Genomic DNA, 25421 nt, shown 5'->3' on the forward strand with positions numbered 1-25421 from the left:
CCTTTAATTTTTTTGAGCAGTGTACTTTCCTGCAGAATCTATCTGAAACATTCTATAACTTAACTTAAAATCTTTATCATGTCACAGTGGCTCAGCTGCATTATCAGGGGTTTTCAGAGTAAAACTAGGATTCCAGATATCTGCAGAAACATCATGATTCATCATGATGAATGAGTGTTTGACTTCCCAAACACGTACTTACACTAGTTTTCATAGTAATAACAATCAGCAGGAACCTTTGGAAGTGCCGTCTTTGATACAATTCAGTCTTCTGCTGTTGGTCAGTTGGAAAGTCCACAAGGTTCATGAGCGACTTTCTCCCCCACTATTTACAGATGAAAGGATTCCAAGGTAATCGAGCAAAAATGTCCCCGAAGCTGCTGCTCAGCAAGAATAAACTGTTGTTTTCCATTTTGAATCACAAATGTACAATAGCACAGAAGTCATGTTTTTTTTTGCAGCTATAAAGCAAAATTCCAAATATCTTAAATTACTTTCAGGTAAGTACAAAAGATTTAGCAGAGTAGTGAAATTAAAATATAAAAAGTAAATGGACTCATTGGCCAATCAGTGTAGTGTATTTATTAGATGAATTTTATGAAGCAGGTGCCTTAAGTGAAGCCTCATTCAAATTCTATACTGTTGGTTAGTTTTTCAAAGTCACTATAACTTTGAGAAAAGTTATCCAGTAAAAAATGAACATTTGCATGTTAACTGTAGTGAAGTAAAAATACCTCAAAACTACCTTTTACTTTCAACCATCGATGAAATTTCTCTAGTGAAGTCAGTTTTTGGCTTAAAATGCATGACACAATTACAGTAACACAATCGTATACAATGATACCACTACATGCATGTCAGAGTGCAAATATTATTTTTTAATTCAAAATAGTTTGGAAAACCCTGGCTGATTTGTCCATTAAAATGAACTGAAACACGTGAAACACAAAACAGGAACAAGCGATTCCTCCCTGCAGAAGAAAACACCTCGAACAATAACTTCCACCGTCAACATGCGGCTGTTCAGAGACGAGTGCACCGAGCACAGTGATGTGCACGTGAAATCAACTCTCTTACTGCAGCTTTGAAAACTAAAAAACCTTTTCTAAATTATGACTAAAAATACCACACAACTCAAAATGTACCAGCACCCGGTAAAAATTCACCTTGACTTCCAATGAGCCTCGAACAGAGTTTTAACATCTGCTTTTTTTCCCTTGAGAAAGAAGAGATCTGGCTTTAGTGCACAGGCTTTGAAGCTATGAGGCAGTCACATGCTGATAACACACTGTTCTGCCCGGGACTCAGGGTCAAGGTGACTCCTGTGACTGAAGTGATGATCCAGCGTTTACAACCATCCTCCTCATGGACGTTTGCACAGAAGCTGCAGGGAGCCGTTTGTCCCAGCACCTTCCTGAAAGGCAGCGATGACGGTGATTGTTTTTAACTTTTCAAACAACTCCAACACAGAACTCGCTCTCCGTCTCACTCTGGAACCATAAGAGGCCTCAAGTCTTCTTCTTCCTCCTCGTCGTCAGTGTCAAATAATTCATCCTCGAAAAAGGATCCACCGAAGCCGTACTCCTGAGCGTGGACGGACACTTCGTTCTGCATCAGGTGAGGGGACCCCTCGATGAAATCAGCAAACCTGTGGATCAGATCACGTTTCAGCAACACATATATGTAGATACAAGCAGGTGTTATATGTTTATATTATTATATCCAGGAATTGAGTTTTTACCGTTTTCCCCAGGAATAAATCAGGGATCTTAATTTTTCTTTATCGGACATATTAAGGGAACTAATATCTATGTGTGTAAGCTATTCAGTGCGACTCATGTGAGACTGAATCTTTTGGTGGATGTTTACGCTCTGCTGACTCTGCCACTCTAGTTAGTTCTGTTACTGTATGTTCAGGGTTAATAATCTTGGGAGTTATAAACCAGCTGTATCTTTCTATTCCTGTAAAACCAAGACCGGGGCTGAGCTGAAATCACACTATAAAAAGACGTTGTGCTTTAAGAAGATGTACAAGAATAACGAATAATGTAGTTTTGGCACCTTTTTGGGGAGTGAATCCTCGACACTGTTCTCCAGGGGCTGAACTCTGGGCTGTGACATTGCTTCCTCAGCTCATCCAGCGCTCGCCGGGTCTCTTCCTCCGCCTCCCTCTGATACTCCTCCTCCGTCAACAGGCGCCGTGGCTCCGGCTTCCACCGAACTCTCAACCGTCTGACTCGCCTGCAAGGAGCACTCGTTAAAATTCATAATCTGGAAATCTCCTTAAATCTAAGTGCCTGCAATAAAAACATCATGCAATTATTTTTTTTTACAAGGTACAAATTATTGATGAAGTACAGTAAAGAGTTAGGCCACACATCCACAGTGATTTTCAGTTGCTGCACAGAGCTTTGACGCCCCCTGCTGTCAGTTTTGAGAACACTCACCTCCATGCTTTAACTGCCAATGAGACTGGGTACTCCAGATGTTTGGAGATCAAAGCTGCCACCATGATGGCGAAGGCAACTTGCTGAATTTGAATTCCGAAGTAAATCAGGAGCAGGCCGAACAGCTGCAGTGTCCACGACAAGATGTTGATGTTCTTCTCATCCACCAGGGGGCCGTAACGGTAACACACAGCAAAACTGATGAATCCCACCAGTCCACTGTAGCCTGACGTAAAAAAAAAAAAGAGGAACAGACATGTCAACTAAAGGCCTTTGCACATTGAGTCATATTTTAAAGTTGTTTATTTAATCTGTCATCTGAGCAGCAGGTATGATATTGTGCTCCTCTCACTTCTTAAAAAAAAAGAAGAATGAAAAACATTAGGTCCATTCAGTCCTGAGAAGCCGCCAGGAAAACAACTAACTAACTAACTAACTAACTAACTAAAACACCTGGAAGGACTTTTACAGTTATAAAAAAAATACTGCATGTAAAAATCAGAATGTAAACAATAATTAGTTTCACCATTATACTTAAAAATTACATCCTTCAGAATATAGACAATTCTGATTGTGTGTCAAGAGGTTTTCTATAGGAGAAAAATCTGTGTTAACGGGTGTTAAAATCTTAACAAAAGTCTTGAGATACATGCTCAGTGGTCCCAAGATACCTAAAGCTTTAATATTGTAAAAACTAAGAGCCTTGCTTTGGTCTGATGTTTCAAATTCCATTGACTCATTATCTCTGTGACCTGTGTGCATGAGGAGTTTGTACCTAAAGCCAAGTGCCAGTGTTCTCGTAGAATCACGCTGAGGTTCCTGCAGACGAGCTGGATGGCGTAGACAGAGAATGACCAGCCACCGACAATCAACACATAAAAAGGGCTTTTCTGTGGAAGCAAACACAAAGTTATTAAGATGATTGAGTGACAAATGTGATTTTTAACAGAAATCGTGGCTATTTGAGGGACAACGAAAATCTGTACCTTTGGTAAAAAGCGATACAAAATGAAGAAGAGGATGATGAGGGAGGCGATCATGCCTGTGCTCATACCGGCAGAGTAGAAGAAAACTTGACTCCTTCACATTAAGAGGAAATAAGTTAATAACATAATGATAATAGGACATAAAGTATGAACTGGTTGAGCATAAAGTATAAAATACCGGCTGAGTGAATCTGCAAAGACCAACAACAACATCCCAGAGAGGAAAACCAAAAACAGATAGATATCAAACTCTGCAGAGAAAAACAAACAAACAAACACGTCATATATCAGAATATTAGTCATATGTGATATGTCAGTGATCAGAAAATACATCTGTGTCCATCTTACTGCGCAGAGGCTTGATAGTGTACTGGGCCTTTGCACTGGGATCGATCTGGAAGCACGTCTTCTTGCTGAAGAGGCTGATGCTGATGGTGGTTTCATTGTGCCGCTCACGTAACAAGCCCTGAAACCAGCTCCACATGCTGAAGCGGTCCAGCTCCTGCAGCTCCTCCTCCCCTTCCACGATCACCACCTTGAACACGTTGGAGCTCCACACTTTGACCTGTCAAGCAGAAGTAAACCACTGAGCTTCAAGCAAGAGGAACTGGCCGGAGCAAAGTGCAGTAACACATGAGGTATATTCTGGGTAGCCGAGAGGTCGCTGTGTTGTAGAAGTTTGATGGTGAAGGAAAGGAAGGCGGACCCAGTACTTACAAGCAGAGGTGGGACCAAGTCATTTTTTTTGCAAGTCCCAAGTAAGTCTCAAGTCTTTGCCCTCAAGTCCCGAGTCAAGTCCCAAGTCAAGACTGACAAGTCTCAAGTCAAGTCCTGCAGTTTGAGTTTCCAGTCCTTTCGAGTCCTTTTGATCAAAGAGTAATAATATATTTACACAGATCATGTATGCTTTTAAAATCTGTATTTATTTATTAAAAAAAGTGCAATTAGAAAAAAAATTGTGCTGACATTGCACTATTAACCAGTCATTTTTAACATTTAACTCATATTTTGCAAGAATATTCTTCATTTTAAACCACTCCTTTACAGAATGAGCACATTTGAAAAGACAAGTGCAACTGTAATTATTTGTACAAAAGTGCTAACATTGTATTTAGCATTTTAACTAGTTCCACAGCAGTTTCTGTCCTGTCCTGTATTTATCTCATCTCATTTATCTCACCTCATATTGTCTCTGTGTGTGTGTGTGTACATGTGAGAAACATAACAAATACATGAACATAACAATGAACAGGGTTGTGCTTTTTATATGTCAGGGCCCTATGCTGCATTGGATTTGGGGAAAGGAGCAAGTCTTATCAAGTCAAAAGGCTCAAGTCCAAGTGAAGTCACGAGTCATTGATGTTCAAGTCCAAGTCGAGTTGCAACTCTCTTTACATTTTGTCAAGTCGAGTCTAAAGTCATCAAATTCATGACTCGAGTCCACACCTCTGCTTACAAGTATAATAATGTTTATTACACAGAAGTTTCACAGGTCAGGACGAGCTCTAGAACTCGGAGTAATCACCCATAACCAGTATTAACAATATATTACTGACACTGGAGCGATGATAAACAGCTGTTCATGCAACTAACCTGGATTTTGGTCCACGTTTGCCTCCAGGTGGGCACGATGGAGTTCTGGTAGCAGAACCGATTGGACCCCGACAGGACGTACTGTTCTCCATCGTGCAGATCCACCACTGGACTTTCCTTTCCTGGGTTTGATTAGAAGAGACATGTACGTTATACATGTTACACTAAGTCTGATCACGTGTGTTCCTTCCCATCACAACACTCAAATGATAAGTTCTGCAGTTGGATGAATTGAGCATTGAACACAAGGTCTTGAAGACGTTAGAAACTTACTTCTGGGAGAATTCTACCAATTTTAAAAGAGTTATTTTGCATTTCAACTCCACTGTAGAATGTCAAGCCTCAAAATAAACATATTAAGGATCATTTCCAAACTTTAGTTTAATGAGCAACAATTATCTTATGATCAAATGATATATCAGTCTTTATATTGGTATCAGAAATTTTTCACTTTATGTTCATTCCCCTAAACGTCCATATCGGCCAAACTCTAGTTTAAACCTGAAATCAGCCTCATTGATTTCAATGAAAGAAATAGAAGACCACACCTCCCTATATTGTCCAAAATGAACTTTAAGTTAAATCAAACATTGTTGTGATGATGAATATTGTTTAATGACTTTTTATATGATTTACTTAACTTACATAAGAAGGGATGTGTATAAATATTGTATTATGTATATGAAGGAGTAACATAACATGACAACTTCTTCCTCTTGCTCCCTCTTCTCTCATGGAACCAGTAGAAGTGAGCTGTTATATTTTGTAGGATTTACTATATAATAATACTAAAGTGTTGTGTTAAGACTTCATTAGTGTTTTCTCCTGGTTTCTGATGTGGTGTTTTCATAGCTAATACGTGAAGAATCACATGGGGGCGAGGTTTTGTGCAGATTTGATCAAAACAAGAGACTAAAACGAGTGTTTGACCCACATTGAGTTTCCGGTTTGCACGGAGACAACGAGGAGACAACGAGGAGACACAAGCCAGGAGGTTAAATAAAGTCTGAATAGAACAGACACGTAGAGACGTTAGATAACAGCAACAATAAACCCAAGCTAGCACGCGTTAGCCTGAGCTCCGCGGGGTTAGAACCCATGTCCTCCTCCGAGTTCCGGTCTGTGACGTCACCCTGACCCTAACCCTAACCCTAACCCACCTGGGTCCTGGTGTGAGTCCGGAGGGAAACCGAGCAGCAGCACCAGGAGGACGAGGAGTGGACCACAAGTCGAGCTGGAGCCGGGTGTCATTTTCATGTGTCCCGCCATGATGAGAGCTGCAAGTCCCGCCTCTTCCGCCTGTCCCCGCAGAGCGACGCGCCGCGCAGCCAATCACAAAACACTACACCGGAAGTCGTCATCTGTAGTGCGCCTTCAACGTTTCTAAGTTTAGAAATACTTGTTTTATTTAATTATATTGCGTGCTAAGTATTCAAATACAAGTGGGTAAATTCACTGGTCAAAAAAAAATAAAAATGTATTTATTGAATTATATTTCATGCTAAATTTCACAAAATACGGAGTCCCTGAAGTCCCAAAAGATAATATTTATTTATCTGGTGCACAAGATTAATAAATTGTTTGCTCTCAGAGTTAAAATTTCTACGGTGGCCGAGAGAGCTCAACACACCGCAAATTAACAAAACATGTGAAAATAGAAAATAAATTCACAATACACCTTTATCAGTTTGACGCAGATGTGAAGTTATTGAAGTCTGCTACTCGTCTCCTAGAAACATTTCCATTGTCGTGTTCGTAATTTGCATGTGTCTGTATTTGTTACTGTTGCCGACTGATATTTTTACCGTTTTAATGTCTTGGGGTCAAAAAATAATAGTGAATAGCTAAATCAAGAATGTAAACTTTATCTACATTCTTGAGTACAGATAAAGTTGACATGTTGCGATTTGTTTAAATACTCAGATAAAGTGTAACGATAATGATACTCAGAAATGGGTGGTGACCATTATGTAAAATATACCTCAAACCTTTAAAAAGCTTAATTAATAAAACCACTGGATCTGTTCAATACCAATCAATCAATCAAGCGTCACATGTGATTGCACTGGGGTTTTTCTGTCTTTGTTATCCAGTGCTGGACAAACAAAAAGTCATATATCAAATTGTGTACCTTTGGTGCAGATAAGATGACCAGTAGTTTGACATTGGTGGAGTAAGTAAATACGAGGCCTCTCTTAAAAATAAAGGATTGCCAGTGGACTTAAGCTTCACAGTGTGTGCATAAGAATTAAGTCCGGTTGTACATTTTAAGGAACCACAGTAGGAACAAGTGAACTAAAAGAGAAAACATATGGCGCTTATTTTACATGACAGCTACAGACATTTTTCATAGTTCCGCAAGTAAAACAGGAGCTGTCTCTTAAGCTTCGATTGTTTTGCATAAAAGACGAAATGTCATCTACCTGGAAACCAAAGTATTTATTCAAGGACACAAGGCGTGTATAAATATTTGTACAAAGGCTATGAGACTCTAGATGGTCCATTGTTGGTGTTATCAGTCACTCCTTGTATTACGAACCCAAATGTCAGCTGCGAAAAACATGCACATCAAAGCAGCTAATACGATAAATAAATACAACTTCTCTTATATAATCAGATCCAAAGACATAGAGTGGAGTAAACGTATACAATGAAAATAAACAATTACAGGAGTTGATACATAGTGATTTCAAGCTGATAAAAGATTTCAGGATGTGTGATAACCAAACAAAACACTCATACGTTCTTATAAGTGATTAAGTTAAAATCTTAGTTGTTTATTAACAGATAACCAAACTCAGTTTCCGAGCATGATTTGAATTATGCAGTGAAGCAATTCAAGCAGATGTTATTGGCGCTTTGAGGTCTTCTGAGGGATGTGGGTCAACCTGCTGTCTGTTTTTTGATACGCTTGCTACTGAGCAAGTGAGCGAGTTACAGCGAGACCAGCTGAGGTCAGCGATTCTCTCCACTTCATTCACCATAACAGTAGTAATGTGAGAAAACACGCAGTGAGAGTCAGACTGAGCTCTTTCATCCATGAAATACTTTGATTTTGTCAAATCGACTTCATCCTAAATCTTATCAACTTATGACGTTTCCTCTTTATGTTTCTAAAATGATGTCATTGATTTGTAATGGAACAAAACGCTTCTCCCATAACATTGTGACCTTTCACTCCGGAATTCTTCCATAGCGTTCAGTCAGACTTGTGACTGTCAGCACATGACCAGAACTTTGAGCACCACGTTCACAAAGTGCAGTCTCACACTACTATCATCTGTGGTTATAAAATAAAACACACTGGACTCTTGTGATGTTAACGACACGTCTGAAAGGTTTCTTAAAGCCAGAGCAGAGTGTGGGTGTATCATCTGGATTCAGCCGCACCTCACTTCACGTGGTTCCTGCGTTTCACCGAGAAGCTGAACGGTCACACATCGTCGCTTGAGTTCTTTTAAAACGTTGCTCAAGGTTCACAGTTAACTCATGATCAGAGGATGTTACTCAGTATGTAAAAGAGGAAACAGGAGCTGGGTTTCTGCACAAACCTTCCACGTGATGTTTCATCTTCTATATATGTAACAGAATCTGAATAAACATGAATTCTTAATGAGAGAATGTGACAGGAAATAGGTGGAGACATCCGCCTGTGCTGGTGTGTGAGCTGTGAAATTAAGCATATGGTAGGTTATAACAGCATACCATGGCAATAACAGCTGTTCCTCTTTTATTATGACTGGAAGTGTCGACTAATCTAAGATCCTGGTTAATGCCGTCTTCTCTCCATTACAGTGACGTATATCCTCTCCTGACTCCTCCACTTTGTTGTGTCACTCTAGTTCTGCTCTGTAAATATTCACAGACTATATTGGGACTTTCCCTTCTCATAGATAATATGAAAGGGAACAAAACCATCTAATTATACAACAAGCTCCTCATGTAATATGTGTGTATTCTGTAATCCTTGTCTAATTGTCAGTTGGTTACAGTACATGTCTGCTGGAGGCCAATTTTATATTGTGATGATTCTAAATGAAATACAATACATCAGAGTAGGACTGAAGACGTATCGTCCATCTTTATCTACATTTTATGGTCATCTCTTTTGTCCAGTTGGTAATTCTTTGCTCCATATTTTATTTCATCATGTGCAGACTATTGCAATTCTCTTTTCATCGTCTTCAACATCATCCGTTCACTGGCTTCCCATCAAATGAACACAAGAAGAATGATTATGACTTTATGTCTTTCAATTACATACTTCATTTCCATGTAACTTTATTAGATAAGTTCAATTAGTCACGTTGAGTTATTGTGAATAAATCAAATAACGTGAATGTGGTTTAATAATACCCATAATGGCCTTATCAATAAAGGAGTAGAAGTGACAGAGGCACAGTTACAATTTGTTAAGAATCTCTGTTTAGCAATGTTCAGCTACTGGGCAGAGGTTTGAGACATAACCACATTCAAGTAGAGATAAAGAAGTGTCAGCAACTATTAGATTTTTAAGATAAGGTAACATAAGATAACACAAGAAAATTCAAGATAAGATAAACTAAGATAAGGAAAGATAAGATAAGATAAGACAGAATAAGATAAGATAAAGTAAGATAAGAAAAGATAAGATAAGACAAAATATGATAAGATAAGCTAAGATAAGATACAATAAGATAAGAAAAGTTAAGATATGATAATAGAAGACAAGACGAGACAAGACAAGATAAGACAAGATTATAAAAAACAAAACAAGATAGATAAATAGATAGATAACTTTATTCATCAACAAAGGGAAATTAAGTCGTCATAGCAGCCGGTATATTTGAATACAATAAAATACAAAACAATACAATAAAATAAAAAATATTGAGGTAGAAAGAATAAAAAATAGAAACACAAGATAAATAGGTAGATAAGGTGCAGTGGCAAGATGATGGTAATAGTACTGATGATCTGATGGTAATGTTATTGTTAGATAGCATATAAAAATAGTACAGTATATATAGTTTGACTCCTTTTGCTGTAAACAAAACAAAACAAAACAAAATACTTTATTAGTCGAATTTTGCAATATTACAGCAACAGGAGTCAAACATAGGCATTAGTAGGTAAAAAATAAGTAATATACAATACTTAAGTGAATATGCAATATTTATAATAATACTTAAGTATAAGGAAATATGAAAAATATAGAATTCCATAAATGGAATAAAATGTGTAAAAACAAAAAGAACATGTGCAGTGACTGGATTCCACATGAGGCATCGTATTGCAAAGACAGAATCAATATTGCACCGTTAAAAGAATCAAACCAGAGTTAAACCAGCTTGTAGGTCTACTGGGAGCAGTGGGAGGTATATTCCTTGAGTGTTGCATTTAACGAGGAGACCGTGAAGGCATCAGGCAAAGTTATATGGATCATAGGGGGAGAAGTTGCGGAGGCGGAGGAGGAGGAGGAGGAAGAGGAGGAGGAAGAAGAAGAGGAGGAGGAGGTCTATAAACTGTAGTTCCTCACTAGCCTCCACACACAGTCGTCTCCTGCTCTCCACCTCAGGATATTTCTCTCCTCTCGAAGGTAGGAACCAAACACACACTCACTCACTCCTCATCTTATCCTTACCGTTTCCCCTCCGGTGGCTGGTTTGTTTGTTTTTCTTTTATTTGGGTCGCAGAACGAGTTGCGCACTTTTTAAATAAACATCGTCGTCATGAAGAAAGAGGAAAAGAAAAACCTCAGAGAACCAGCACCTGCTCCTCCGCTGTTTGTGTTCCCGTTACACACTAATAACTCCATAATGAATTAAATCAGAGGAGCATGGATATGGTTAATAGAATTTAGCCCGGGTTGACAAAGCGGGTTATTGTCGCTAACGGTCCCGGGGCAGAGCCGGGGCTGGGCCACCCCCCCCTCCTCCTCATAGCTCTGGTTTCTTTTTTAATCCTCCATGATGCGTTGGAAATAGCCGAGTTTGCTTGTTTACTTGTGAGTTTGTCTTTAAACGCAGCCCCCTCCATACAAAGACCCTCCGAGCTTTGATTATCTGCCCGGGTTTTGATCTGAAACTGTCAAATAACAGAAATAACATCATATCCTGGTCATGTGTTTACGAGAATAACAAAGGAAGTGAGTCACACCTCGCAGTCTGCATGGCCCGAGGCCTCGAAGTTTGTTCAGATTCAGATTCAGACAAACTTTCTTGACACCCAGGAGGGGAATTACACTGCAGCAATCACACATATGAAGTAAATCACTTTGTCAGTTATGTATCTCCCACTGTCTCCGCTCCCTTTACAGCAGATTGTCATGTTTATGTGCAGTTGAATGTAAAGTTGACATGTTTGTTTTCCTCCTTCTCCTCCTCCTCCTCCTCCTCCTCCTCCTCCTCCCAGGAACTCGATCCTCGGCAGCCATGGGCGTTGAGGGGGGAATGAAATTTGTGAAGTTCCTGCTCTTCTTCTTCAACTTCATCTTCTGGGTGAGCTCACTTATCTCAAAGTTAACGCAACACCAACGCCAACGCACATCACAGTGTTGCCAGGAAGTGACGCAAACAAGAAGTACATTTAGAAATGCACTTTATCACAATGTACAGCGTGAACTATGCTTCCCTTTCCTCGCCTTGCTTCTTCTTTTTAACCTTTCCTGTACGAGTGGTCTTTAAGTGCTCACTATCACAAAGTCAACACAAACACAGACACACAAGGCTCGGTGTGAAGTGAGTGGAAGCAAACAAGAAGGTACATTTTGAAATAAGTTGGGATACTTCACAATATCCATCAGCTGACACCTTCACAGGCTGAGTGTGAGATCTCTCCACCTCCGACCACATGACGTTGAGCATGGTTTCATGAATTGTTACACAACATTAACACACAATCTGTAACAAAAGTTTAATGAAGCTAACTACACCCCCACCCCCGCGCCCAAAAAGACATGTCAACTGACTCACATGTTTGTTTAAATTCACACAAAGGCAGCACAGGAGACGTATCCTGGACACACGTTCACATTTCCTGGTTGTAATCTGTTTGCAGATTTCTTCATGGTTGGTTTGGCAGCTTTACAGCAGGTGGGGGTGGGGGGGTGGGGGGAGGGCAGTGGAATGTGAATCTTATGACCAGATTTCAATGTGTAACCGAATCATGTGACTCGTTCTTTTTTCTTTCTTTTTTTTTTATACATCACTGACTTCAACCACTTAAAAAAAAAGAAACGTAAACTCTAGCGCTGAGTCGAAATCTGATAATCGTTTATCTGTGGGAAAGAGGAACTGTGGAGTGACAAAGCTGTTTTTATTCTATCTTCACGCTGCACATTTCCAGGGTGGTGACTTATAATCGTTTTTATTATTAAAGAAAGTGCTTCACTAGTTTAACCCCTCGTATTCAAGGTTTATTTGGGAAATAGAAACTTGTACAGGTACTGTAGTTTACTGTACTGTGTTTATAAGTTTAACACAGGATTTGCCAACAGTTAAATCTTCTTCTATTTGAACATTAGAATCTGATATAGATTTTTGGCTGCTGATGCCAATACAAATAATAGGGAGTTAAAAATGTCTGATACCAATGTATCTGCTGATATGTTTATATATGTATTTTTAAAAAATGACCAAGATTTTTAAGATGTCTTTATCAAACCCTTGTGACAAAGAAATGTGATTGAGACTTGATATTTAGCGATTTAATCACAAACTGTATCGCAAATAACTATAATTATGTTTTCATCTCAGTTTATTTTGATAAGTAAAAGTTTTAACGAATAACTCTCCCTCATAGAAAATGTTATTGTTGATAAATACTTACCATCAACAAGGAGTTAAAATGGTCTTATATATGCTTACAGCTAAATGTGTTTTAAACCTGTTTATACTCTGCTTATACATTTAACAATGTGGGATTAAAGTAAAGTTTTTAATTAATGTGAAATTAATCTTTTGATTAATCTGAAATTTACAATCACTAATATCTCAGAGCAGAAAAAAAAAGAACTTAAATATATAATTGTATAATTGTATATCAAAAAGGTTCCCTCTTATTCTTTGACTATCAATTAATCGAATAACATTCAAATCAAGCTAAAGGGAAAACAGATAGCTGCTTCGAGAAAGACCCTGTATTTCCTATTTTATTCTATTCTGGGATCCTCTCGTCATGTTTTCCCGAAGTCAACCATCAGCCATTTGTTTGACTCAACTCAAATATTGACATTGGCGGTGAGAACGACGACTCGTCTTCAGCTGCAACAGGAGCGTCACACGGACGACATCACAAAGTGACTCACCTGACAGTCTGTTGACTTTCAGGGAAAAAGGTTCAGGTCTTAATCCTGAAGTGTTTTTATTAGATTTGACTTTAGATCCCTTATTTTAACGGAAAGAATCAACAATTAATTGAGTAGTTGGACCAGTTTGGCTGGGGGCTGTAGTTCCTGGGGCTTCTATGAATTACAGCAGCTTGACTATACTGTTTTGTAATATATGTTAAGACAATACTGCTGAAGAGACAAGAGTCAAAGTAAATACAGAAGAAAATTCAGCGGACTTATCTGGAAACATCCTGTAACAACACATACTTGAACTTTATGTTCTAAGTCATCACAGGTCTGTGTATGATGATATTGCACCAAACAATCTTGAACATCACAGTTTATTATCTGATGGTTTTACATCTGCACTCAGGAACTGAAGACTGTTGCAACTTCCTTCCGTCCGATCAGCATCAACACACACTCTTTTTTTTTGTTTAGTTTCATACAGGAACAGTTTGACTTTTATGAGCAAGATTATATTTTACTCGATGAATTGATCTGGACTGAATTCTGAAATTGTAATCATCCTTTAAAGTTGTAGTGTGCAAAATATAGTGAACTCCATAGAGAGGACCCCCCCCTGATGTAAACATAAAGTATTTCAATATGAAGGAACCATTCTAGGGTAAATAAAACAACAATTTGTGCAATTTAGATGAAACACACTCGTGAAAACATCACATTTTATATCTAATTTCTGTCAATAGGTCCCTTTCACCTAAATCTTACACTCTGCACATTCAAGAATTTAAGTATTTTACTTTGACGAACCATGAGTGAAAGTAAAATAGTTTATATTTAAATTATCAATTTGGTAATTCCATCAAACATCCCTGCAAAATGAAAGAACCTCAATTAATTAGCAAAAGTCAGCATGCTAAACGAAATACACAAATTCAAACCAAAGCTTCAAGCACATTCTGCTCACCATACCTCACCAACATTTCAAAAGGTCACTACACCCTGAGACCAAAGAACACACATTCTGTATTGGTGTAAAGAAACTAAACAAATAATTTTCTTTTTGTGCAGTTATGCGGCCTAGCACTGATCGTGGTGGGGATCCTGGTCCAGGTGGCTATGCACGACACGCCCATGATCCATGATGCGACCGCCTCCGGAGGTCCCATCGTCGTCATCATCGTCGGTGTGGTGATCTTCTTCATCGCCTTCTTCGGCTGCTGTGGAGCCTGGAAAGAAAACTACTGCATGGTTACAATGGTAATTCATATAGCTCGCCTCACTATCATAACGCACTGAATCTCACAACGTTACACAAACATCCTCTTAATATAGATGATCAAAGATGCAATGTTGAAGAAAGTGAAAAAATAAGTCCTGGCTCTTGCCCTTTGTCTGGATCTGGGCCAAAGTGTCATGTTTTCTTTTTGGCCCATTAAGTTAAATGGAAATCCGTTCAGTAGTTTTTGTGTAATCCTGCTGACAACATGTTAAAACACACAAAACACTGAAAGATATTAAGTTGTGAGTGTTGTTCTTTTCTCTCTCTCCTCTGCAGTTTGCCATCCTTCTCTGCCTGATCATCATTGTTGAGATTGCCGCAGCAATCGCTGGATACGTCTTCAGGAACAAGGTGAGTGTGTGAAGTCACAGTTTCGTGTTTTGTGTAAAACCCTGCAGAAGACGTGGTTTAACGTCACCTGCCGTGTTGTGTCTCCTCTCCAGCTCTCAGAGGTCGTCCAGGATAGCCTGACTGAAATGATTGACAGATACAACAACGGCACAGACGAATTCAGAAAGAGCGTGGATAAACTGCAGGAGGATGTGAGTTCAGTGGGAACCCTCCTCCGCTCTCTTTACTTAGCCGGACTACACCTTCACATAACACTGCTGCATCCTGTTGGTTGCTGCTGCTGACACCACCTTGTCCTTCATTGCACCATCTGTTGACACAAGTTATGTAATTCCACTGCACGTTGCTCATGTGCGGCCTTGTAGCTGGCGTGTCCATATTTAATCTTCTTTTTCATTTTGACTCCTTTCCTTCCAGTTGAAATGCTGCGGTGTGAACAGCTCCTCTGACTGGAGGAACTTCAAACCTGCAGGAAACTCTGTGCCGGACTCGTGCTGTGTGAATGTCAGCACAAACTGTGGAGCTGGGGCCATGATGGACCCTGTCAAAGTTCACCAGGCGGTAAAGTCACTTAACGCTCTGTTGGGACATTTATAAGCATGAGATTAGTCAATCCTCAAGATTTCGGGCCTTGTTGATTTCGCAACACCCGTGGTTAGGGCGCACACTATATCTTCTGTCGTCTGTGTTTCCTGATGCAGGGTTGTCATGACGCTGTGGTGGATGTCCTGAAGGAAAACATCCTCTGGGTGATAGTTGCAGCTCTTGTAATTGCTGGCTTGCAGGTATGTAACAGAAGCATGTTTGTGTTTGTGTTGACTGTAATTCTGAAAATGTTTACATACTATTCTTTACGTTTATACATAATTCTCTCCAGCCGGTTCCAAAGCAAGACGCACATGTCTTTACTAGTTTCAGATCAACACACTGCTCATTTCCCCCCAGCGACATATTGTTTAAATAGCAAATGCACTTATCAAGGTAATATATACATAAAGTTATGTAGTAGATGGTCTGCTTGTGTATTTCCACTTCACACTCTTTTAACCTGACATATCGTCCTTATAACAACAATCTGTAAAGGTTCAATCGCACCTTGCTTTTCAAATAAAAGGTACATATGAATAATTACGACACTATCGTCAGACCCAAGTTCACAGTTTTTCAAAATAAAATCTCTGTCATTCAGCTCGGTAGCCACTTGCTAAAGAGCAAGTGATTCTTTGAATGAACGGAGCTCAGAACCAGTTGAGGGTTGTGGTTCCTGTATCTGGTGACCATTGTGACCACTGGTTTGACCCACTTCGCTGCTGTAGCTTGAGGACGTAAAAGAAGACTCGTTATATATATATATATCTTGATATCTAAGATCTTGACCTTGCACATTCATTAATGTGCCGTGAGATAATGTGTTTTGTCATTTTGGTGTTATACAAATAAAACTGAATCGGTCTGAGTTACGAACCACTTATGAGATGTTTATATATTTCTAGTCAGGTGGACTTAAAGTCAAGCTTTATTGCAGGTACTTTAAGAAGGGAGTAAATACCTCTCCTCTGTGTTCTCCTTGCAGATACTGGGCCTTGTCTTCGCCTGCTTAATGATGAAAGGCATCCGCAGCGGCTACGAAGTCATGTGATCCAGCTCCACAGCTTAGCAATGAGCAGGCCGCTCACGTCACACTTACTGGGAGCTTCTTTTGTAAACATTGAATATGTTCATCTTATAATTAAAGTTTGATACACAGAACTATATATATTTTAAGTGTGAATGATGAGTCCGTTTGCATGTTTTGCCGTTAGACAAAGTTTCTTAAAGAAAGCCAACCTCTGCAGTCAGCAGGTAGACTCTTAACTGTTCTGTTTGTCTGATGAAAGGTTGGCTTATGGGTCAAATTGTGATTTGCGGGTGTGGGCTGCGCAAATAAATTTAGATTGTTAATGATCATGATGCTGTGGCGGCTTTGCTGAAATTTTTTTAAAAATCCAGCCGATAATGGTTGCAGCTCTAGCTAATGCTGACTCAGCATTCACATTGTGGTTTTCCTGTTCTTTATTTTTATCTTCCTCTCCTGCTGTATGTTGTTGCATATGTTTCTGCTTTTTTTCGACCTGTTTTGGCATCGAGCTTCTTTCTAGTTTTTGCTGGTTCCAGGCTGCAGTTTTCCTTTTCTATTAAAGACTCTTGAAATTTCATCTGAATTTGCCACAAGTGTAAATAAAAACCGGGAAAATAAATGGACCATATAATAATAAAAGTAATGGCTTTTTTATGTCTCACCTCTCAAGAACAAAAGTCACCGAGGGCTTTACATACAAAACACAAGAACAAAGAGGAAGTCGATTTTACACACAAACATGAAAGAAGACATGTTAGAAACAAAGCAAGTTGTAAAAAAGCAATTATAAATAGAAGAGTCTAAAGCTGCACAAATGTCCACAAAGTTTACAGAACATATATGAATGGAAAGAATTAGAAGAAAGAGTTGGAGCAAAAACCTCAAATGAACAAGGTCCTTAGATCTCTAGTGTGGAACGATCAACGGTCCCTGACCTCAGAGTCCTGCTGTTCTCATACCGAAGCAGCAGCTCTTATTATGAAGGAGCCTTACTTACTTACTTTACTTACATGTAAAGCTTTACAACCAGGATCTTGAGCTCCAACCCTGTGTTAGAGAGAGAGTAAGAATGTAGTTAACGCATCTCTACAGGATGTATATTATGTATATATACGTGCATATATTACATGACAGTATTTGATGAGAATCTTCTTTCTAGTTTTTGCTGGTTCCAGGCTGCAGTTTTCCTTTTCTATTAAAGACTCTTGAAATTTCATCTGAATTTGCCGCAAGTGTAAATAAAAACCGGGAAAATAAATGGACCATATAATAATAAAAGTAATGGCTTTTTTATGTCGCACCTCTCAAGAACAAAAGTCACCGAGGGCTTTACATACAAAACACAAGAACAAAGAGGAAGTCGATTTTACACACAAACATGAAAGAAGACATGTTAGAAACAAAGCAAGTTGTAAAAAAGCAATTATAAATAGACGAGTCCAAAGCTGCACAAACGTCCACAAAGTTTACAGAACATATATGAATGGAATGGAATTAGAAGAAAGAGTTGGAGCAAAAACCTCAAATGAACAAGGTCCTTAGATCTCTAGTGTGGAACGATCAACAGTCCCTGACCTCAGAGTCCTGCTGTTCTTATACCGAAGCAGCAGCTCTCATTATGTAGGAGCCTTACTTACTTACTTTACTTACATGTAAAGCTTTACAACCAGGATCTTGAGCTCCAACCCTGTGTTAGAGAGAGAGTAAGAATGTAGTTTACGCATCTCTACAGGATGTATATTATGTATATATACGTGCATATATTACATGACAGTATTTGATGAGAATCTTCTTTCTAGTTTTTGCTGGTTCCAGGCTGCAGTTTTCCTTTTCTATTAAAGACTCGTGAAATTTCATCTGAATTTGCCGCAAGTGTAAATAAAAACCGGGAAAATAAATGGACCATATAATAATAAAAGTAATGGCTTTTTTATGTCTCACCTCTCAAGAACAAAAGTCACCGAGGGCTTTACATACAAAACACAAGAACAAAGAGGAAGTCGATTTTACACACAAACATGAAAGAAGACATGTTAGAAACAAAGCAAGTTGTAAAAAAGCAATTATAAATAGACAAGTCCAAAGCTGCACAAATGTCCACAAAGTTTACAGAACATATATAAATGGAATGGAATAAGAAGAAAGAGTTGGAGCAAAAACCTCAAATGAATAAGGTCCTTAGTTTTTATACCGAAGCAGCAGCTCTTATTATGTAGGAGCCTTACATGTAAAGCTTTACAACCAGGATCTTGAGCTCCAACCCTGTGTTAGAGAGACAGAGATAGAGAGAGAGTTAAAATGTTATTTACGCATCTCTACAGGATGTATATTATGTATATATACGTGCATATATTACATGACAGTATTTAATATTGATGAGAATCTGCTTTGTAGTTTTGACCTGCTGTCTGTGTAGAGGTCAACACTTTCATCTTGAGTATTTTCTGTCAACGCAACAAAGTCCTGATTGTGTCATGCAGGGTTGTAACTGTAAAACCTGCTGGATTCAGTTTGGCCGAGTTGCATTTGTCAGTGTTTTATCTTGTCTAGTCTGTTCTAGTAAAACAAGCTTGAGTTATTACTGCAGCACAGTCACAGGGTCCATCACCTGCTCTGGGGAGGAGAGGAGCAGGGTTGAGAACAGTGTCACGATGATTTGTGATGCTGTCACAGTCCTCTCAGCATGTGACGATCCACTGATGACTGTAGGATGTCATTCTCAAAAGAAATTTGTTTGAATGGCTTCACTGCACTCAGGTAAGTTTCTCAGACACAAACTGCTTCATTTCATTAACGACTTTAAATTAGATCTTAATGTTCTGTTGGGTGTAGTGTAAATACAAAGCGATAAAATAAATGGAGCATGTAGGTTTTTATTCGAGACACAGTACAAGCAGTATAAATAATATTGGCACAGCAACACCACATTCAAAACTGGAGCAAATGATATGAAGTGCTTTTGTTTAAAGATTCAAAAACTGAATATAACTTAAAGCTATAACTCATATTCCAGATGCATTGTACCTTGTGAAAGGCACATGGAGTAAATGACATTTCCCATTTCACAACACCAAACCCCAGCACAAGGGATGTGCAGTTCCTCTTTGTACCATCGGCAAAAAGCTTGAATGAAATGTGTTCACAAGAAGTCTGAGCAGGTCAGTTAATGTCATTCAGCCCCTAAAGCAAGAAAACATCCCGTAAACAAAGTAAAGTGCCATCACAGCAGTTTTGACTTTTCCTATACAACAAGTTCAGCTTCTCACCCAACACACAACCAATCTCAATTTTTCAATTTAAGAGCCAGGGTGTGATCTAATGTTTTTAATATTTTTCCTTCCACCAAGGCTCTTATAAGGGCTGTCTGCCATTTTGCCATGACCAGTATAATCCACAGTAAAAAACGCGTAGGAGCAGAGCGGAAAGTGAGGCATCAGAGTTTGGATTGTTGTGAATGGAATGTGTACAATCAATTTGCCACACAAGCAGAAAATTAACAGATCACAACGTTCTGCTGAACTGTCCCTAACAATCTTCTCTTTGTGTTTGCATCTTTGTAATGTGGGTGAACTAAGTAAACAGATGACAGGTCTGTGCCTTAAAGTGATAAAAAAAAATCAACAGCAACAACAAATCAAGATATTATATCACCACTTAACTTAGTTCAGTGCATCATCAACAGTAAAACTGCACCGAGCTAGATTTGAAACCAAAAAAAAACACTTTTGAGATTGTCCTTATGTCAGAGTGGAACTACAGAGTCCTCATACTTTTCCAGTTTGTCTGAGTTCTGTTCAACAGCACAGAGATCTCATGGCTAAGACAAAAACATCAACTGGCATAAACAGGACAATGCTACAGCGTGTGGAAATGGGTTTGGTTTTCTTTATTGGCAGACCCACTTTGTGTTTTACTTTCCAAAAAGATGTTGCCAAGAACACTTTTAACTTTTTTTCCTTGGCAAAAAAAGCTTGATGTCAACAGCTCTGCAGGATGTTTTGCTGCCCAGTGCACGAGTGATCACAGCAGCAGACTTCTTCACGCTTCCTGTCAGTGGGACCTTTTCAGAGCATTCGGGTAGTTGGCTGACAGAAATACAATGTTGTGCAAAAGCAGTGACACCTCTGAATCTGCAAAAAAATCAAACAAAAGGCAGGATAAGGATAACATAGGTTTTTACAAAAGACGGACCCATCACTAGTGAAAAGTGAAAAGGGTTTTTAGTAGTTTTTCCTTACTCTTGTTGAGGGTTAAGGACAGAGGATGTCACACAATGTTAAAGCCCCATGAGACGAATTGTTATTTGTGAATGTGGGCTATACAAATAAAACTTGATTGATTGATTGATTGATCACTAGCACAGGGTTAAAAGAACAGTTTGACATTTTGTAGTTATCTATGGAGATAAAAAGTGTAATTTTGAAATGAAAATACCTTTCAATGAGGAGGAAACCTGAAGCCACTGGGATAACCACTCCCGGCACTGGTTAACACCAAGACCGTCAGAGTTGAGTCCTCTTAGATAACAAGCCTAGAGAGGGTGAAATCATTTGTAAACACAGCGTATAGAGGGATTATCATAGTTCATCATATTAATCATGTCTGGCCGGTGAATATACACGTATGCAGAGGGACTGACCTGTCTGAGTTCAGAGTCACTGAGGTGCTGATGGCCCATCCTGCTGAGGGCGCGGTCCAGCAGCAGCAGCTCGTAGGCGTGAGTGTTCAGCCGCCGGCCGATCAGGGGGCCGGGGAGGAGGGGCGTCAGGAAGAGCAGCGGGCTGACACGCCTCTGATTAACCGTGAAGAGAAGCAGAAAAAAACGGTTCGTCTATAGAGTTGTTCAGTTTCACCGAGCCCTTTGCATTTGGGTATCGACCGTGTGAGCAGTTTGTTTTGTGCGGCATGTGAATGAGGAGTCCCACTGACCATGTGATCCACGCCCATCCGGTGTATGCCCAGAGGAGGTCCGGAGAACAGGGTCCGCACGGCAAGGATCTCAGACACCTGAGGGCTCGATCCACTCTTCACCTGAAAATGCACCGAAGAACTCACATGCAACACTTGACACTAGGGACGGGAATCGGCAGGGACCTCCCGATACGATGCTATCACGATACTTAGGTGGCGATACGATATGTATTGCGATTCTGTAAGTATTGCGATTCGATATTACGATTTCCTGGGATTTCTTTTGGTTATTTTTTTTTTTTTAAATACTGGACCATGGAAAAATGTTGAATCATACCTTCAAATACAACACAGTCAAATTCAATTAGAGCTTTACCAGTTTTATTTCAAATATTAACATTAACTTAATGACTGCCAGGCAGCCAATAGAGAAAATAAATAAAAATGTGCCCTATTATTGAATAGCCCCTGTCAACTGCACACAAACTGACAGATTAAGAAATGTATGCCACTTAGGCTACTTTTAAACAATAAATAAAAGGTAAATTAAATAGAATGAATAAAAGTTTACTTAAAATATAAACTTTGAAATAAACAAAAAATAGGCTATTGTTGTTTGCATGTAGGCGATGCAAAGCTAGTGCTTGGGTATGTTTAGATTCTTGTGCAAACAACAAGAGCTGGTCAACATGCTCTGGGGTGAATTTGCTCCCCCCATATATCCCTCCCCGGTATAAACCAATAAATATGTTTTTAAAAAATAATTTTTTATTTCGATTTGGGAGGCAGCATGGCGATTTTAAATCGTCATTCACAAGAATCGATTGTTTCCCCCATCCATACTTGACACAGGATCAGCTTTTACAGTTGTACTTTAAAAGCTTAAGCAAATTAACTATTGTGTTAAATAAACAAGCAAATAACTAAATATAGGTTAACTGAGTCCTTTGCTTGTATGAGGACATTTTCATCAACAAATACAATCTCTTACTTTAGTGCACAGATCTTTAAGGCGACTCTGCAGCTGACTGTCTTTGACTTGTCGGCTGGTGACCTCCAGGCCTTTGAGCACCGGCCAGTGGTGCTGCGCCCTGAGGGAATTATACACCCCCCGAAACTCCACCTGCTGCCTGGGAGTCCAGAAGTGAGGGATCAGGAGCTGCCGGGGGAAAAAGTACCTGGCATTGAACAGGTGGGGGAAGACAGGAGAGAGAGGAGAGACACATAGAGGGATGTTTTAGAGTCTAAGTCCAAATTCGCTTTGCTGAATGTGAACCCAAGATGCCAAAGGTAATTAAAAGATGGTTATTTCACAGTAACTCACATCAGGACAAAAACCAGGTAGTTGGCAAAGGGAGGGATGGATAGCACCATCAGCGGGAAGGCTTTGGTCATGTTTTTGCGAAACTGGAATAAACGTAAAAGTAAGTTCATTTTCCACAAGACAATTAATGTATGTATGTATAGGACTGCGACAAATGATTATTTTAAATCGGCTGTTGTATTTTTTTCCCAGCCCTTGGTGCCATTTTACAAATATATTCATATCAATAACTCTTGCTGCTCTAATCAAATACACTCAAACTGACCCACCTGTCTAAGTGATTCCATGTCTCTGTAGGTCAAATCCTGGAACTTTACTCCATCAAAGTACATCTTTGCTTTTATCCTCCTCACCTCTTTGGCATCTTGGTACAGTAACTTAAATCCTTGAATGGAACAATAACAGCAACAATGTTAATGGTAATAAAAAGTATTGATGGGAATGGACTGCCATCTAGACAGCGCTTTTCAACCTTCAGACAAAGGCCTTGAGTGAAAATAAGGAGTGCAACAGCTGATAATATGAACTTGTGTGAAGTTTGGATGAATACAGTCAGAATAGCATTTATTTCATATTTGAAATTTGAGAAGCTCCAGACAGTTCAGTGCAACAACACCCTCATCTTAAAGTCAATCACACACATATAATTTAAATTACAGATTTCTGAAAATGTCGTACGTAATAAAGTCAGATTTAAGGGTTAACTGCAACAATTTTGAACTTTAATTTAATCAAAGGCTACTGCTGACCAAGCCTTTTTATTAATGAAGACTTGTTAAAAATTGGAGACCAAAATCTGTAACAACAACCCCATTCATTAAAGTGTAACTTCACCCCTATTGCCATGTTCAACCCATTAATGTAGATTTACTTTAATTAATTTGGTGATAAATGTGATTTAAAAACAAACAACACATTTAAGTGCAGTATCACTTTAAGAAACTTGAGTATTGGAAAGTTAACCATGGTTTTTACCTTCCATAAAGGTGTGGTAGAGCTGATAAAAGCGGGGAAATCTTCTTTTGAGGAACTCTTCATATTTGCGGTTTACTAGTTGAAGGCGGGAGGAGACGTATCGACCGATACCACGAGTAGCTTTGGATGTTGAGTAGAATCTGCACAGAGGCAACCTGGAAATAAAAGAGAGGTATACATGAGTACTTTAGGTTTTATTTGGTCCAGTTCACAAAGTGGTAATGGAAACTAGAACAACCGCACTGTGGTTGTGTGCCTCTGCAACCACTGCAGTTTATGTGCACATATTTCAACATCCTCTTTTTACCAGATTCACATCAGTCACTGTGACCTTTGACCACTGAAGTTTCATAATTTTATCTGCAATCTTAGTCAGAGTGACAACTCATCAAAACTTGAAGAAATCCCTCAAGCAGACATGAGGTCTTCATTCAATAAGAGGCCACCGTGACCTTGACCTTTAACCCCGAAAGCTAATCAGTTAATCAGTGAGTACAAGTAAATGTTTGTAAAAATGCAGAGGTATGAAATATATATATATATGTGTGTGTTTGTGTGTATGTTTATTACATCAATTACTGACCATATGTATATCCCTCTTACACCAGTAATAAAACTTGAATATCTACGACATCTGTGCCGCTGTCATATTAAATATCTCTGTTTTAATACTAATTTTTGAATTTTGGGTTGTAAACGTTAGAACAACCTTTTGGAATTAAGCCAGTTGTATGAAAGTGGAGAGAAGGGAAGTATCCTAAATAGTTTATGCATTTTATTAAAAAACTCAAGATTTTAGATAAACAACACAACATGTTCTAGTTTAACTGGTGATCAGGTTAACTAGTTTAACTTGTTCACTTTGCAGCCTCTCGATATTGATGTTCTTTGCCGATTCGTCAAATCCACGATATTTACATTGATTGTTTTCATTTTAGGGTTTATGAATTAGGACAATTCATGGGCAGGGCTGTCATGGAGAAACCACACCCCCCACTGTCTGTGTCCTCTGAGACAATGTTCTCTAGGTGAGACCTTCAACATGTCCATCAACAGATCACAGGTGTCTCGATCTGGAACTCAGATATTACAGATTAATTAATGAATAGTTGAACAGGAACACCAGCAGAGACACCTAGCTTAGCTTAGCTCGACACGGCTTCCGGTGAGATCAGAGTACAACTGGGGGACAAGTCGTGGACAAGTGAAGCTGAAGAGACCCTCACTCACCTGGACTGACAGGACGCGTGTGGAGAATAGAGGACAGACGTTGTCCTGTTTGTCCTGAGGACGGACAGTCGGACCAAAGACAAACGGCTGCAGAGGCTCGAACAGGACAGCGCCATGTTGGAAGCGCAGTTACCGTAATGACGCTGTTGTACATTAAAGCAGACAGTTACCGTAATGACGCTAATACACGACAAGGCAGACAGTTACCGTAATAACAACCATGTACAGAAAAAACAGAAAGTTACCGCAATGACGCTCGTATAAGGTAAAGCAGACAGTTGCCGTACTGACGCTGTTATACAGTTAAGAAGACAGTTACCGTAATGAAGCTAATACACAACAAGGCAGACAGTGACCGTGATAACAATCATGTACAGTAAAACAGAAAGTTACCGTAATGACGCTCATATACAGTAAAACAGAAAGTTA

The 25421-nt window shown here is 39.2% G+C and overlaps 3 protein-coding genes across 3 annotated transcripts; 1 reads left to right on the plus strand and 2 right to left on the minus strand.

Annotated features, from left to right (window-relative positions):
• Window positions 1-651: 651 nt before the first annotated feature.
• On the minus strand, window positions 652-6295 carry nemp1 (nuclear envelope integral membrane protein 1). The gene is made up of 9 exons (XM_061075317.1): window positions 6187-6295; window positions 5027-5148; window positions 3782-3998; window positions 3612-3684; window positions 3434-3527; window positions 3223-3337; window positions 2448-2673; window positions 2062-2241; window positions 652-1648 (listed from the first exon to the last, which is right to left on the minus strand). Exons 1-9 carry the CDS (start codon window positions 6293-6295, stop codon window positions 1486-1488), a joined length of 1299 nt encoding a protein of 432 aa, XP_060931300.1. The 3' UTR covers window positions 652-1485.
• Window positions 6296-10515: 4220 nt separating this feature from the next.
• Window positions 10516-17191, plus strand: cd63 (CD63 molecule). Its single transcript, XM_061074350.1, has 8 exons — window positions 10516-10604; window positions 11420-11505; window positions 14373-14561; window positions 14860-14934; window positions 15027-15125; window positions 15352-15495; window positions 15636-15719; window positions 16508-17191. The coding sequence occupies exons 2-8, from the start codon at window positions 11440-11442 to the stop codon at window positions 16571-16573; spliced, it is 723 nt and encodes a 240-aa protein (XP_060930333.1). The 5' UTR covers window positions 10516-10604; window positions 11420-11439; the 3' UTR covers window positions 16574-17191.
• Window positions 17192-20417: 3226 nt separating this feature from the next.
• On the minus strand, window positions 20418-25108 carry letmd1 (LETM1 domain containing 1). The gene is made up of 9 exons (XM_061074891.1): window positions 24993-25108; window positions 23763-23917; window positions 23057-23172; window positions 22788-22870; window positions 22455-22641; window positions 21482-21583; window positions 21192-21344; window positions 20987-21083; window positions 20418-20682 (listed from the first exon to the last, which is right to left on the minus strand). The coding sequence occupies exons 1-9, from the start codon at window positions 25106-25108 to the stop codon at window positions 20603-20605; spliced, it is 1089 nt and encodes a 362-aa protein (XP_060930874.1). The 3' UTR covers window positions 20418-20602.
• Between the last annotated feature and the right edge of the window lie 313 nt (window positions 25109-25421).

Source organism: Limanda limanda, chromosome 7 (assembly GCF_963576545.1).
Source record: "Limanda limanda chromosome 7, fLimLim1.1, whole genome shotgun sequence".
In the NCBI taxonomy this organism is placed as follows: Eukaryota; Metazoa; Chordata; class Actinopteri; order Pleuronectiformes; family Pleuronectidae; genus Limanda; species Limanda limanda.

Bases quoted from the DNA above. Each gene is read 5' to 3' on its own strand.
- letmd1 (XM_061074891.1), bottom strand. From the start codon at position 25,108: ATGGCGCTGTCCTGTTCGAGCCTCTGCAGCCGTTTGTCTTTGGTCCGA. The intron at 21,345-21,481 runs GTCAGTGGGACT...ACGGTTAATCAG, and splicing joins GGATGGGCGTGGATCACATG to AGGCGTGTCAGCCCGCTGCT. The intron at 21,084-21,191 runs GTCAGTCCCTCT...CACCCTCTCTAG, and splicing joins GTGACTCTGAACTCAGACAG to GCTTGTTATCTAAGAGGACT.
- cd63 (XM_061074350.1), top strand. From the start codon at position 11,440: ATGGGCGTTGAGGGGGGAATGAAATTTGTGAAGTTCCTGCTCTTCTTC. The intron at 11,506-14,372 runs GTGAGCTCACTT...CTTTTTGTGCAG, and splicing joins TCTTCAACTTCATCTTCTGG to TTATGCGGCCTAGCACTGAT. The intron at 14,562-14,859 runs GTAATTCATATA...TCTCCTCTGCAG, and splicing joins ACTACTGCATGGTTACAATG to TTTGCCATCCTTCTCTGCCT.
- nemp1 (XM_061075317.1), bottom strand. From the start codon at position 6,295: ATGGCGGGACACATGAAAATGACACCCGGCTCCAGCTCGACTTGTGGT. The intron at 3,685-3,781 runs GTAAGATGGACA...TTTTCTCTGCAG, and splicing joins CACTATCAAGCCTCTGCGCA to AGTTTGATATCTATCTGTTT. The intron at 2,242-2,447 runs GTGAGTGTTCTC...TGCTCCTTGCAG, and splicing joins TTGGCAGTTAAAGCATGGAG to GCGAGTCAGACGGTTGAGAG.